The sequence below is a fragment of the Diplodia seriata genome (assembly GCF_021436955.1).
Source record: "Diplodia seriata strain FDS-637 chromosome Unknown scaffold_1, whole genome shotgun sequence".
Classification (NCBI taxonomy): domain Eukaryota; kingdom Fungi; phylum Ascomycota; class Dothideomycetes; order Botryosphaeriales; family Botryosphaeriaceae; genus Diplodia; species Diplodia seriata.
In genome coordinates this window covers 399814-413303 of record NW_027117308.1, presented here as the reverse complement: position 1 = coordinate 413303, position 13490 = coordinate 399814, and the positions used below count along the sequence as shown (strand labels likewise).

At 57.4% G+C, this 13490-nt stretch overlaps 3 protein-coding genes across 3 annotated transcripts; 2 read left to right on the top strand and 1 right to left on the bottom strand.

Moving 5' to 3' along the window:
* Positions 1-1848: 1848 nt before the first annotated feature.
* On the top strand, positions 1849-4535 carry SLS55_000118 (uncharacterized protein; the record flags this gene model as incomplete). Its single annotated transcript, XM_066771633.1, has 4 exons — positions 1849-2122; positions 2169-2314; positions 2374-2920; positions 2974-4535. 4 exons carry the CDS (start codon positions 1849-1851, stop codon positions 4533-4535), a joined length of 2529 nt encoding a protein of 842 aa, XP_066636912.1.
* A 187-nt stretch (positions 4536-4722) lies between these two features.
* On the bottom strand, positions 4723-6027 carry SLS55_000117 (uncharacterized protein; the record flags this gene model as incomplete). Its single annotated transcript, XM_066771632.1, has 3 exons — positions 4723-5295; positions 5348-5627; positions 5654-6027. The coding sequence occupies 3 exons, from the start codon at positions 6025-6027 to the stop codon at positions 4723-4725; spliced, it is 1227 nt and encodes a 408-aa protein (XP_066636911.1).
* Positions 6028-10798: 4771 nt separating this feature from the next.
* HGT1_1 (high affinity glucose transporter) lies at positions 10799-12643 on the top strand (the record flags this gene model as incomplete). Its single annotated transcript, XM_066771631.1, has 5 exons — positions 10799-10833; positions 10885-11292; positions 11345-12101; positions 12175-12308; positions 12376-12643. 5 exons carry the CDS (start codon positions 10799-10801, stop codon positions 12641-12643), a joined length of 1602 nt encoding a protein of 533 aa, XP_066636910.1.
* Between the last annotated feature and the right edge of the window lie 847 nt (positions 12644-13490).

Here is a 13490-nt window from a genome sequence, read left to right as displayed (position 1 = left end):
TCTGTAGGACATTCGCGTAGTCTATCAAAAGTGGGAACAACTCCGAGTACCCGTGCGGAGCCTCTAGTGACAACCGATTTCCCTTTGCGACGCAGACGTTCTGGCCCCCTGCATGTCTATCTTTATTTTCTCTCTGCACAGCCGCAACAACGTCTTCGCTGTCCTGGCCGATCACCGTCTTCTGTTCTACCTTCAACTGTTCTGCCTGGTGGCAGTCTATCACTACAAACTCCAGGACTGCCCTGGAAGGCTTTCTTGTCCATCGTTCGTCACATCCCTTGAGCACCTGCTCCCCGCACTGCCATACTACGGACGGGGCAATATCGTACAGGGCATGTTCAGGATCACTTGGAAAATTCCTGCTATTATAAACTAAACATATGGACAATCATGAATAGGACCGGATGAGGCTTGCGCAGAGCATATCCTTGACTTAGCTACCGGATGTTTGTTTGTACTGTTCCGTGCATTCAGGAGTCCATGTAGTCAGAACCAAACGCATTAACAGTCAAAGCTCAACCACAATGCAGAACCTCCTTGATTTCGCAATCCAGCGCATCCGACTTCTGTTCGATGAATGATTCAAATCACGGCAGTTGGAGTTCCGAAAAGGTTGAGATTGCGACTCATCTCCCCTCGACGAATTCTAAAGCTGCACTATTTTCGAATCCGGGGGTGATTATTGAATGACAGGTGTCACCGCCCCTTCTCTTGGTACTTCTTTCCACAGCGTCCCGAGCAAGGCTGCTAATGATAATCAGGAACGGCTTCTCCAAGCAGCTCAATGGGTATCTCTGAGAAGTGGAAAGATGGGTCGTATAATCGACTCATGACTCCCTTCGTCACATGCTCGTTCGCTTTCGGGTAACCCTTCTCCCTGGATCCTCAACTCAGATATGGCACCATACACAATTAGCGATGATGCCAGAATCCGTACCTCGCTCGCACATCTATCTGATATTTAGTCATAGGATTCTACACGACTCAAATCGATTACAGCACGCCAAGAAGTTGCTAAGAGATAGGCTTTAGTGACACAAACTGAATAGGAGGTTGCGTGACGCTGAAAGGACAGCCCCTCAATGTGTCTTCCAACTCGGGCAGTGCTAAGAGCTCTTCAACATACCCATCACGAATGATAAACAAAGAAATGACGTCGAGCTTGGCGGCCCCGCAACGCACCTTTGGGATATTGAGGTGTTGTCCCGAGCTGAATTTCTATCAGCTGGCTTTAGTGCGGCTGAACTGAGAATTGAAGGGCAAATGACGTGCGATATTGAGGCTTCCCAAAAAGAATAGGCGCATCACCCGAGTACCGGGTTCGTCAAAGACCCATGGCATCTTTTGGATTCCAGGGTCTGGATGGGCCTGGCATCACGCCGTGGCCAAAGCAATGAATCCCAAGTACCGACCACGTGCTGATTGGCCGAAATCTCCTATTCGACATTTAATTGTGTAAATGGGGAGGGAAAACGTTGTCATGGCCCCAGCCGCCAAGGCGAGCCCGAGGCGACACCTTGGCGAACAAGCCACCCAAGCCCGGACGGTTGCGGACAAGCGAGCAGGACAAGAAGCTAACGTCTGACGACATTTCGCCTGGCAATTGCGCGTGCAAGCCGGTCGCTGTTTTTTGACCTCGCCCGCCCAATGTCTGGCAATCAGCTCCTACAACGCTCGGCCCAGACCGAGCCACCAAGAGTACCGAGAGCCTGGGCATTTATGTTTTTCCGCTGTCGTTCGATCTGAAGATTCAGTCAACGAGAAGCAAGGTTTAAAGATGGACTCGGTGCCATGTGTTTTGTCTCTCCAGAGTGACTTTGTACCATTCGATATCCCACTCTGCCCAGCATGCCGTCACGCGGCAATGACTTTGGTCGTGCCTTGGCCAAGCTACTCGGCATCAATGTCGATTACAGGCAGGAGCCGGACAGGCATGAGTATGCGACGCTACTTCCCGACAACGTCGAGCCGTACTTTGAGGACGAGCCGACGGTGAAGGAGTACCTGCTGCAGTTCAAGCCTACCCGCGCCGGCGCCACTCGCTATATAAAGGACCTCTTCCCTTTTTGGAACTGGATCTTCCACTACAATCTTCAATGGCTGACTGGAGACATCATTGCTGGTAAGTCTGTTCTATCTGTGTCATACCTGTCTGACTGACATCGCAGGTGTTACGGTTGGCTTCGTCGTCGTGCCGCAGGGCATGGCTTATGCCTTGCTCGCCAAGCTGAGCCCGGAATATGGACTGTACACGTCCTTTGTCGGATTCCTCTTGTACTGGGCTTTTGCCACCTCGAAGGACATTACTATTGGAGTAAGTTTGCATGCTCAAGGCTGGAGAGAAGATGCAGCGGCCTGACAGTCACAACCCAGACCGTTGCCGTCATGTCCACCATCGTCGGCAACATCGTCATCAAAGTCCAGGACAAGCACCCCGATATTCCCGCCGAGCAGGTGGCCCGGGGTCTTTCGCTTATATCCGGTGCGATCCTTCTCTTCATCGGTCTTATCCGCGCCGGTTGGATCGTCGAATTCATCCCGCTTGTTGCCATCACGTCTTTCATGACGGGTGCTGCCTTCAGCATTGCTGTCGGCCAGGTTCCGGCAATGATGGGCATTTCTGGCATTAACACCCGCGAGGCTACCTACAAAGTCTTGATCAATACGCTTAAAAAGCTCGGATCGTCAAAGGTCGACGCCGCACTTGGCCTTAGTGCTCTCTTCCTGTTGTACTTCATCCGCTGGGTTTGCAACACCATGTCCGAGAGGCAGCCGCACCGAAAGAAGATGTGGTTCTTTCTTTCCACGTTAAGGATGGCGTTCATCATCCTGCTGTACACGATGATTAGCTGGCTCTCAAACAGGGATATCTCGAACGCAAAAGAGGCCAAGTTTAAGATTCTCGGGACTGTCCCAAGAGGTGCTCACCTACTCCCCTATTTCCTCGTAGAAGTCTAGACTAACCTCCTCCAGGATTCCAGCACGCCGGAGTGCCCCACATTGACAGCCGTCTCATCAGCGCTTTCTCGAGCGAGCTCCCTGCCGCCATTATTGTCCTGCTGATCGAGCACATTGCCATCTCCAAATCCTTCGGACGAATTAACAACTACACCATTGACCCCTCGCAGGAGCTTGTCGCCCTCGGCTTTACCAACGTCTTCGGCCCCTTCCTAGGCGGATATCCAGCCACGGGCTCCTTCTCGCGCACGGCCATCAAGTCCAAAGCCGGGGTGCGCACGCCGCTGGCGGGCATCTTCACGGCGGTGCTCGTGCTGCTGGCACTGTACGCGCTGACGTCGGTGTTCTTCTACATCCCCATGGCCAGCCTGGCGGGGCTGATCATCCACGCCGTGGGCGACCTGATCACGCCGCCCGACGTCGTCTACCGCTTCTACCGGATCTCGCCGCTCGAGGTCGTCATCTTCTTCGCCGGCGTGCTCGTCACCGTCTTCACCAACATCGAGAACGGCATCTACACGGCCATTGCCGCCTCGGCCGCCGTCCTGCTCTTCCGCCACGCCCGCGCCAAGGGGCTCGTCCTGGGCCACGTCAAGGTGCACTACCTGACCGACGACGCCGACTTCGCGACGTCCGCGAGACAACAGCAACAACACCAACACCAACACCCCCAAGACCCCCCCAACCCCGACTCTTCCTCCGCCGAAGCCATCGACCACCCCAGCACTCCCACCACCACCGCCTCCTCCTCCTCCCCTATCGACCTCACCACCACCACCCCCTACACCACCTCCGCCTACCTCCCCCTCTCCCCCTCCCCCTCCGCCCACAACCCGTCCCTCCTCCCCCCCACCCCTCCCCACCCGGGCGTCCTCATCTACCGCCTCACCGACACCCTCACCTACGCCAACCAATCCTCCTACCTCTCCAGCCTCACCGCCTTCATCTTCGCCCACACACGCCCCTTGCACGGCACCACCCACTACGCCCGCCCGGGCGACCGGCCGTGGAACGACCCGGGCCCGCGGCGGGGCGAAGCCGCCGTCGTGGAGAGCGATGACAAGCGCCCGGTGCTGAAGGCCGTGGTGCTGGATTTCGGCGCCGTGGCGGAGGTGGATGTGACGGGGGTGCAGGGGTTGGTGGATGTGCGGGCGCAGGTGGAGAGGTATGCGGGGGGAGACGGCGAGGGCGGGGTGGAGTGGCATTTTGCGGGGGTGGGGGGGAGGTGGGCGAGGAGGGCGTTGGGGGCGGCGGGGTTCGGGTATGGTGCCAAGAAGGGCGCGGGTGGTGGTGGTGTTGTTGGGAGCGAGGGGTTGTTTGCGGTGGCGGAGGTGGGGGGCGCGAGTGTGGAGGAGGTGAGGGATGAGAAGGTGGGAGGGGCGGGGAATGATGATGTGGAGAGCGGTGGTGGTGGTACGGCGAGGAAGAGGTTTGCTACCGTGTATGGAGTTAATCGGCCGTTCTTCCATCTGGATTTGCCCGCGGCGGTTAGGGCTGCGGTGAGGAATGCGAAGAGGAGGGAGGAGCAGCAGGCGGTGAGCACGGTTCATGTCGAGGCTGCGGGGAAGGAGGAGTAGTGTTTGCTTAAGAGCGTCGATAGGTGATATATAATAGACGAGGCTGTCTCAAGCCACCATCGTTGGTGTGATAGAATCCAGGCACATGTATTTCCAGCAGCCTCTGCGATCATACTCAGACGTTCGTTTCTCATTTCGAAAGAGAAGGATCTGAGGCACTCTGCGCAAAGCGTTAGTCTTACATAACCTACGAGTTGACAAGTAATGGCGCCGGCTCACCTGATTCTTGTCCTCCTTTGGGTTGCCGTAACTCCGAGTTCTTTCTTCGCACCATCTCGTTTCTATTCATCACAAGTCTATTAAGACGACCCTTGACAACCTTGTAGTACTCATCCTGCGAGTTAGTGAACTTCACCATCTCAGAATGAGTGCGATCGACAGGATAAATATAGAAGTCGCCCGTCTCCCAAGGTCTGCAATGAGTGGCAGAATACCGATCAACCAGCACGGCTGGCTCACCGGACATGCGCCACCTGCCGTCCACCTTTTGAGCCGTTGGAGATTTCACAGTTTCAAAGAACGAGAATACCATGGATTCTTTGAAATCGAATACTTTCTGGAAGGTCCGTTCCTGGTGGCGCAATATTTCCGACGACTGTCCAAGGCTCTCCACGAGGTATCGATTTGGTTGATCGCCCACCATTGGCACGAGGCTTTTGACGTCCATTCCTTGATTCGGAACGCCAAAAAGAAGGATCCCGAGGACCGCCTCTAAGCGCGTCGCGCCAAGGTGGTTGCAATCCGAGATCTGCAAGATAGCCTGTGTCTGGTCAGCATTGAAGCCAAGCTTGCAGAAGATGACGTGAGCATACTTGTTTGAGGACGATGCCTCCCAGGCTGTGTCCGAGAAGGATACAAGGCCTTGACGCATCAACGCTTTGAACCTCACTCAGGGCATTGCGAAACTTGATGGCCAAGTCGTTGATGTTTTGGAATGATTGACTTTCCACCAGTCTCGATTCGTAGCCAAAGGTGAAGATGCGGAGGTGGGGTAGGTCACGCGATAGACTGTCTCGCAGCCACATGTATGGCTCATTGCGCTTCTTGAAAGACCCGAAGGCGTGGCTGCCTAGACCGGATAAGGCGAAGAGGCTGATCGGAGTAATCAGTACACGTACAAGTAGGGATTCAAGCCAGCATACTCAACGGTGCACTTCGAATCATCCGAGGAGTGTAGCGGCTTCATTCCCCGGAAATGATTGTCAAGCACAGGGCCCTCCAGTTCGTCTGGGAGGTTGAGAGCCCACTCATCTTTGTCACTTTCACCATCTCTGAGTAACAGCTCCGGAAGCTCCAAGAACTGTAAAGTTGCTGTTTTCTCCCTCGGAGACTCCGGACTGCATGCGAGGGAATGAACTCGAGCTTTCACGTTGTCGCCCAGACGTTGCCGAAGAAGGTCATGGACACCGGCCTTGTCGAGATGCGCGGGTATTGCTTGAAGCCTGAAGGTCTCATCAGGCCGTCGAGAGTCCCTGTGAGTGCTCTCAGCCATGGCTGCTTGAGCAGCCAAACTCGTCGGCATGGGGAAGTGTAGGTTCGAGAGAGGAGAAGGCTGAGGTTGAGCTGGTGTCAGCCTGGTCGTACGAAGTGAGGCGGGGACAGACTACGGCGACTCGGACGAACAAGAATGTGGCACAGTACATACCAAGAGGCTCAACCACTCAGACGCCTGCGGTTTGGTTTTGCAGGGTGTTGATTGCCGTCACAGCCTGTGTAGACTATTTACCAACGGCGAAATAAATTGATTCACTTCTTTACAGTGAAATTTGCGAGCGCGTATACAATCCAAGCTCTCAAAGAGTGGAAAATCAAGCCGAAGACAGGCAAACTTCCAGTAGATTGCAGGCAAATAAGCCAGCAATCAGCATCCAGGTCTATAAAAGACCAGTAGAGAGCATGAATACAATCTCTATGCGATTATTTCAACTCAAAGTCCTTTCTGTAGAAATTGTGGCGAGCTGAGCCTGCCGTTGATGCCTAAACAAGCCCTGATTTGGGGCGAATCACAGCGGACTGGCAAACCCCTCGTCACTCCTGAGTGACTTGCATGCTATAAGATGGGGGTACCTCAGCCTCGTCTGGAAAAGCTCCCTCTGGTCAAACCCAACTTTTCTGTTATGGTGATCAGTTTTTCACTCAAGTCGATATCGTATTCATATGCCAAGTGCTATTGGTCACTTTCTGGGTTTCTTAAGGCGAAGGAGAAGGGATGCCACGTATGCAGTATACTTCTTTTTCTACAAATCAAATCCCAAAGAGCCCGACGTTATGGAATGAAGTCGTGAGGCTGAGGCTTTCCAAGTGTGATATTGATAAGTCTATCGCGCTTGAATAAATGCAAAGTCGACTGACACACGCAGTTTTGTAGTTTGGAAACAACTATATATACCGGGAGTGACCATCCCTGGTCGCCTGCAAGGTATTTCCCCAGCCACCAGACCGATTTCCCCCCTCCCCTCCTCTCCTCCCTCAATCCCAAACCTGGCGACAACTGATATTAATCCGCTTCGTCCCCATATACCCCTTCCACTTCGCATACGCCCTCCTCTCGGCCTCGCCCGCGCCGGGCGTGCCGACAGGCCACACGGCCAACGGCTCCGGACACGTGCCGGCAATCGTCCGGGGCATGGCGTGCCACGCCCACCGCGCCTCGCCCGACAGCAGCACGCAGTCGCCGCTGCGCACCCTAATAGCGACAGTACGATCAGGTCTGGGCCTCGCCTTGACCGACTGGCTCTGTCGTCGTGCACCCCCACCATCCCCATCGCCATCCCCATGCTCCGCCTCCCCCGCAGCACCACCACCCTCCTCCGCCCTCCCAATAACAAAAACCCCCTCGCACCCCAACGAGAAGCTCGCCAGCGGCCTCTGGCAGAACTCGCTGACGTCGCGGTGCACGGGCATGTAGTCCTTGCCCGAGTAGACGAGCACGACGCCGGACTCGGGGCGGATGTCGTGGCGCGGGCGAAACAGCGCCGCGACGAGCGCGGCCAGGTCGCGGGGAAAGGGCGTGCGCGTGACGCCGTAGCTGCGGGTGGGCCAGTCGTACTGCTCGCCCAGCGTCAGCCAGCGCAGCTTGCTGGCGAGGAATTGCGCCATGTTGAGGGGGGGCTTGGGGGGTGGTGGTGGTGGGTCGGCGGCGGTGGTGGGAGTGGTGGTGGGGGCTTTTGGGTGGAGGAGTTGGGAGGGGGTGGATTGGGGGTAGCTGAAGAAGGAGCGTGAGGGTGCAGGGCATTGCGGCTTTGACGTCGGCGGCGGATAGGGGATGTGGTAGTCTGCTTCGAGGTTGATTTTGTGCTTCGGGTCCGCCAGGTCTCGGTGCAGCAGCTGCGAGGTGAAGAGGATTTGGGTCTCCATGGGCAGGATGCCGGGTACTATCTGCAAGCCTGCGAGACACGGTGAGTTCGCTGGGGGAAAGGAGAACTGCGGCTGGACATACCGGGAATGTCCTTGTGCTCGTATATGGTGGCATCCTTGAAATCGGTCTGAGACGGAAGGTCATGGTCGGGTAGGGCAGCTTTGCAATAGTCGTTGCATGCGTTTTCTATGACGGAGGCGGAAATGGTGCCTGCAGGCCGCCAGATGTCACGCTGCTTTTCGCTAAGCTCACGGCCGAAATACAAGAGGTCATCGTCCTGCTCCAGCTCTGCTCGTTTCACTTTGTTGTAGTGCAAGTAGGCTTCCTGGATGGGGATCGGCGGCAGGGCGTGCGTGTCATGATGGTGGGATTTCTGCCGCAGTCATCAGTCAAGCGACCATTGCGTGCTTCATGTGGCATTATTTACCGCTTCCGAAGAGAAATCCATGGCCCGTCTTATCAAGCCTCGGCAAATGGTCTTGGTGAAGAAGCTTCGCCGAATTAAAGCTGGCCGCATGGGCCACGTGACGTGCCACTTATGTATGACTATTCCGTCCAATGGGGGCCGTCTTACGGAAACGAAAAGAAAGGGATGAGACGGGAGGGAATCGTTGACTCGATGGAACCTGGTAACGTGCGGGCGCCATTTTCGCTTACTCGGCTCGGATAAACAATTCAGTGTGTACTTATTGCATCGCATCATCACCCTCAGAGGTGTTCCCTGAGTGTTGTTTAATTGTCAGCCCGCTCCTTGCCTTAACTTCAGCAGCCGCGGCCCGCGCGGATCGTGTGTACCTGCATCGACTTGAAATTCTGTGCCACGGACGCGGTAAGCACATGGTCGTACTGTTATCACCATCGTCACCGTGTGCGACCAGGCAGATGGATCCTTTTGCCTGCTTTTTCCGCCTGGTTTCCCCTTTACGATGCCTGAACGAATGCAGCCCGTCTCCCGTATATTGCAGGGACCTTGTTGTCTGTACGAAATATAGTCGACAGACATGCACACTTGCTCACTCACCTCTCGGTCGGCGAGGAAGGGAGAAACCCGGCAACCGGCAACCAGCCCACCCACCTCCCTACATGACCGACCGGGTCTGGCTACTCGCTCACGCGCAGAAAACCCCGGGTTTTTGGCTCGCAGACTAAGCGTTTGCGCTGGCCGCTTGACGTGCGTTAGCGTGCCCGCGCCATTTGCGGGGTACAAGGCCAGTTGGTGGAGAGAGCGAGTTCGAAGAAGAGGAGGAGGATTCACGTGGTCAGCAGAGGTGGGAGAAGCCGAGAAGGAAGGGAAGGCCTCGTCGGAATCCGGCAGCTCTGCCAGGTTGGGCATAACGTTGGTCCTGGCCTGGCCTGACCGGCATGGGGCGTTGATGATGGGATGCATGCATGCATGCAGCTGCATTGCCACTGCTGATTGACCGGTTCGGGAGCCTTTGCGGAGGGCCAGCCTGGGTCTATCAATAGGCGAAGGATCTTGCATGCGCTTTACGCCAGCCGGCCGAGAACGACGACTTGTCTTTGCATATAGGAGATCGGCGTGGGCTCTCGTGATGGAGACCACGAGCGATAGGTTAAGGTTTGTGGCAAAGGACGGGTGGCAGTTCTGGTGGCATTGCTCGGCGTGCCCGCGGGCGAGGCTGAATGCTAGCTGAAACCGTGTGCAGAGGCTGGTGAAACATGGGGACGGTGATTGGCTGGATGGCGTCGTACGGGGATTCCTTCTGGCGGCATGGAAGGCGAGGAGCGGGACTTGTTCTAGGCAACGGACACAGGATTCGACACATGAGTTCCGTCACGCAGTCGAGCACCGGAAACGGGCCAAGACCGGCGACTCAGGTGGCGCGTCCTGCAACGCCCATTTCCGGGGGCCACCAATGAACGAGCCAAGGGGCGTTTTGTGGCCATTTGCGGTGAGTGCAGCAGGGTCGGCAAGCGGTGCAACGGTAGCAGTGTGGCTTTTCGTGCCGCGGCTGCTGCTGGTGCTGCTGGTGGTGGTGCTGCTGGCGGTTGTGCTGCTGCTCTGCTGCGACAGCGATATGCCGTTGGTCGCGCATGCCGGGCCGGCGAAGATGGGCACGATGCGCAGCAGGGACTCGTGAGTTTCGAAACACCGTAGATGCGAACAGCGGGCGCTCCAGCGCGTGCTGGCTCGGGTCGGACTGCAGCGCGACGAGGAGGAGAATTCTCCGGAGGCGTTGCTGGCGTGGGCGCATTGGCGGCGGCAACGGACTGCAGGCGACACGGCGTGCATTGCTCCGGCGTCGGTGGGCTTGGCCGCGGCTGAAGGTTGGATTAAGGTCAGTTAAACAGTGTGGAGAAGCGGAGAAGCGCCCTGTTTCGGCTGCGGCCGCCCCCAATCACGAAAGAGTCACAAGCTCCGCCCGTGTCATGCTGCACGCGAGACCCAGCCCAATCGCACGCCGAGCTGCCCATCCTGCCCTGCCTGCCCTGACCTGCTGTGCCCCTCCTCCGCATCCCCGCTGCATCGACTCGAAGCTGGGGCATCCGCATGCAGGAAGCACAGAAGCGTGCGAGCAGCCCGAGGACCATGTTCCACTATGGCCCGGTGAGAGTGAAGTGAGAGAGAGAGATGCGCCGTTTGCAAGCACCGACTCGGCACGCAATTCCTCACGCCCCGGACGGGCTCCCAAGGACACGAGCCCGGGGCGCAATCTCGCGTGGTGCAGAGGCTGCGCTGGAAAAAAGGCTGAACAGATGAACGAGACGCGCTAGGCCCGATCGGGAACCAGCACTCTCGCCGCCCCTCCAACCGCCCATAAATAACCTCTACCCCTCCGACCCCGACCCGCCTCTTTTCTCGCTGTCGAAGATCACCCAGTGCGACTCGGATCTCGCTGCGCCAAGGCCTGCGCTCTCTGCCGCTCACTGATCAACCGCCACAATGGTCAAGACCTTCTATGGCATCTACACCATTTGGTATGCCAAGTCGCGCGAAACCCCGCCCGCGTCGAGCTAACAACTTCCCAGCGGCTTCGCCGCACTTGGAGGTGGACTGTTCGGCTTCGACATCTCGTCCATGTCCGGTGTCCTGGGCACCAACGCCTACAAGAACTACTTCAACAACCCCGTCTCCTACCGCCAGGGTGGCATCACCGCCTCCATGCCCGCTGGCTCTCTGGTCGGCGCCCTGAGCTCGTCCTTTATCGCCGACAAGTACTCGCGTCGCACCGCCATCCAAGTCGCCTCGGTCATCTGGATGCTCGGCGCTCTCCTCCAGACCTGTTGCAACGGCGTCGCTCTGCTCTGCGTCGGCCGTGTCGTCGCCGGCGTGGCCATTGGCATTGCCTCCTCCATCGTCCCCGTCTACCAGTCCGAGATTGCCGCAAAGGAGATCCGTGGTCGTGTCGTCTCGCTGCAGCAGTGGGCCATCACATGGTAAGCAACACCACCCAACACTTCCCCGCCATCCACTTACACTTGCATCTAGGGGCATCCTGATCCAGTACTTCATCCAGTACGGCGCGTCTTTTGCCGACGGCGGCCCCAAGGCCGAGAACCAGGGCACCGCCGCCTTCCGCATTCCGTGGGGCATCCAGATAGTCCCCGGCGCCATCCTCTTCGTCGGCATGTTCTTCCTTCCCCGCTCGCCTCGCTGGCTCGCCGGAAAGGACCGCTGGGAGGAGGCCCTCCAGGTCCTCGCCAACCTGCACGGCAACGGCGATGTCAACCACCCCAAGGTGCTTGCCGAGTACCACGAAATCGAGGAGGCTCTCCGCTTCGAGCGTGAGGAGGCCGTTTCGTCCTTCAAGGCCCTCGTCGCCCCCCGCATGCTCAAGCGCGTCATCCTCGGCATGTCCATCCAGATGTGGTCCCAACTTTGCGGCATGAACATTATGATGTATTACATCGTCTACATCATGGAGGGCGCCGGCGTCGGGTCGCCGCTCCTCACCGCGTCGATCCAGTACATCATCAACGTCGCCCTGACGCTCCCCGCCATCCTCTACCTCGACCGCTTCGGCCGCCGCCCCGCGCTGCTCACCGGCTCGTTCCTGATGATGCTCTGGCTCTTCATCTCCGGCGGCGTCCAGGGCGCCTACGGCCGGCCCAACCCGCGCACCGACCCCAACCTCAACGACATCTCGTGGGTGCTCATGGACAACCCGGCCGCCTCCAAGGCCGTCATCGCCGCCTCCTACCTGTTCGTCGCTTCCTTCGCCACCACCTGGGGCCCGACATCCTGGGTAAGTCCTTCCTCCTCCATCCCCACTCCCACGCATCAACGCGCCCCCCTTGATTTCCCTAACAGCGAGCCAGACCTACCCGTCCGAAATCTACCCCGCCAAGATCCGCGCCAAGGCCGTCTCCCTCTCGACCGCCACCAACTGGGCCTGGAACTGCGTCCTCGCCTTCGCCGTCCCGCCGCTGCTCTGGTCCATCAACTGGAAGATGTAAGAACAAAACCCCCCTTCCCCTCAACAACAACAACAATCAGAAACTAACACGCCAACCAAAAAGGTACATGATCTTCGCCGCCTTCAACGGCGCCGCCCTCGTCCACATGTTCCTCACCGCGCCCGAGACCAAGGGCAAGACGCTCGAGGAGATGGACGAGGTCTTCGACACGGGCGTGCCCGCGTGGCGGAGCGGCAAGGCCCTCAAGGGCTCCAAGCTGGACCGCCTCGCGAGCGAGATCGAAAAGGGCGAGCGCAAGGTCACCGTCGGCCCGCTGGCGGGCGAGCACGACGTCGTCACGCATCACGAGGAGGCTGCGAAGTCCGGTTGAGAAAGTACGTGGGGAGGGAGGAAGCAACTCTAGTTTCTTCTTCTTCTTCTCGTTCGCGGCTTTTGCGGGTCTTGAGTTTGATTGTAACCGTTATATCATGGAGCGAGGGTGGTGGAGCTCTCTGCCTGCTCTTCTGGGGCGGAGCGGATATGTGTGAGAGGGGAATGGGTAGATGGCTGGCGATAGTCTAATCGATGCGGCCTTGAAGGCCTATCTTCATATCTCTTCTTCGATCTCTTGTTTAAGCCGCCACAGCTGCACAATATTTGGACCCTCTGAGCTCAACCGAGGACGCTACACTTTTCATATGTGGTCAATTACGTCCGATTTCCGGGCGAATTTGTCCACCTTATCACGGTCGGACGCACTTACGTGAGTAAATGCAACACCTCTTGCAGAAGCGGAATATAAAGTCCTCTCCTCGGATAGGCTGCACAAATGCAGTAGAACCAATCAACATGGCCCCCGAAGGTGTCTATGAGCACGACAATATTCAGCAGCAATGCGCACCAAATTCAGTCCGGACATCCTCGAAACCAGCGCAGCGGGTTGAACAGGACCCGACTGACCTGTATCCCGCCTCGGCTGCTACTGCACTCGTCTCAACACGTACATACACTCAGGACATTTCAAAAGGGCCATAACACCCCGCATCTACACGATCGGAGCCTTCACACACCTCCCCAAGAATACCTCTCCCACACAAACCCCGCCGGTCTCGCCTTTTGAACAACCCCCACCCTTTTGCACTACGGCTTTCCCCCTCAAACCCTCTGATTGAAATGAACAGCATAAGCGGCGCGCCCGAACGCGCGTGTTTGTTTACCGGCCGTACCATTCGCAGCCT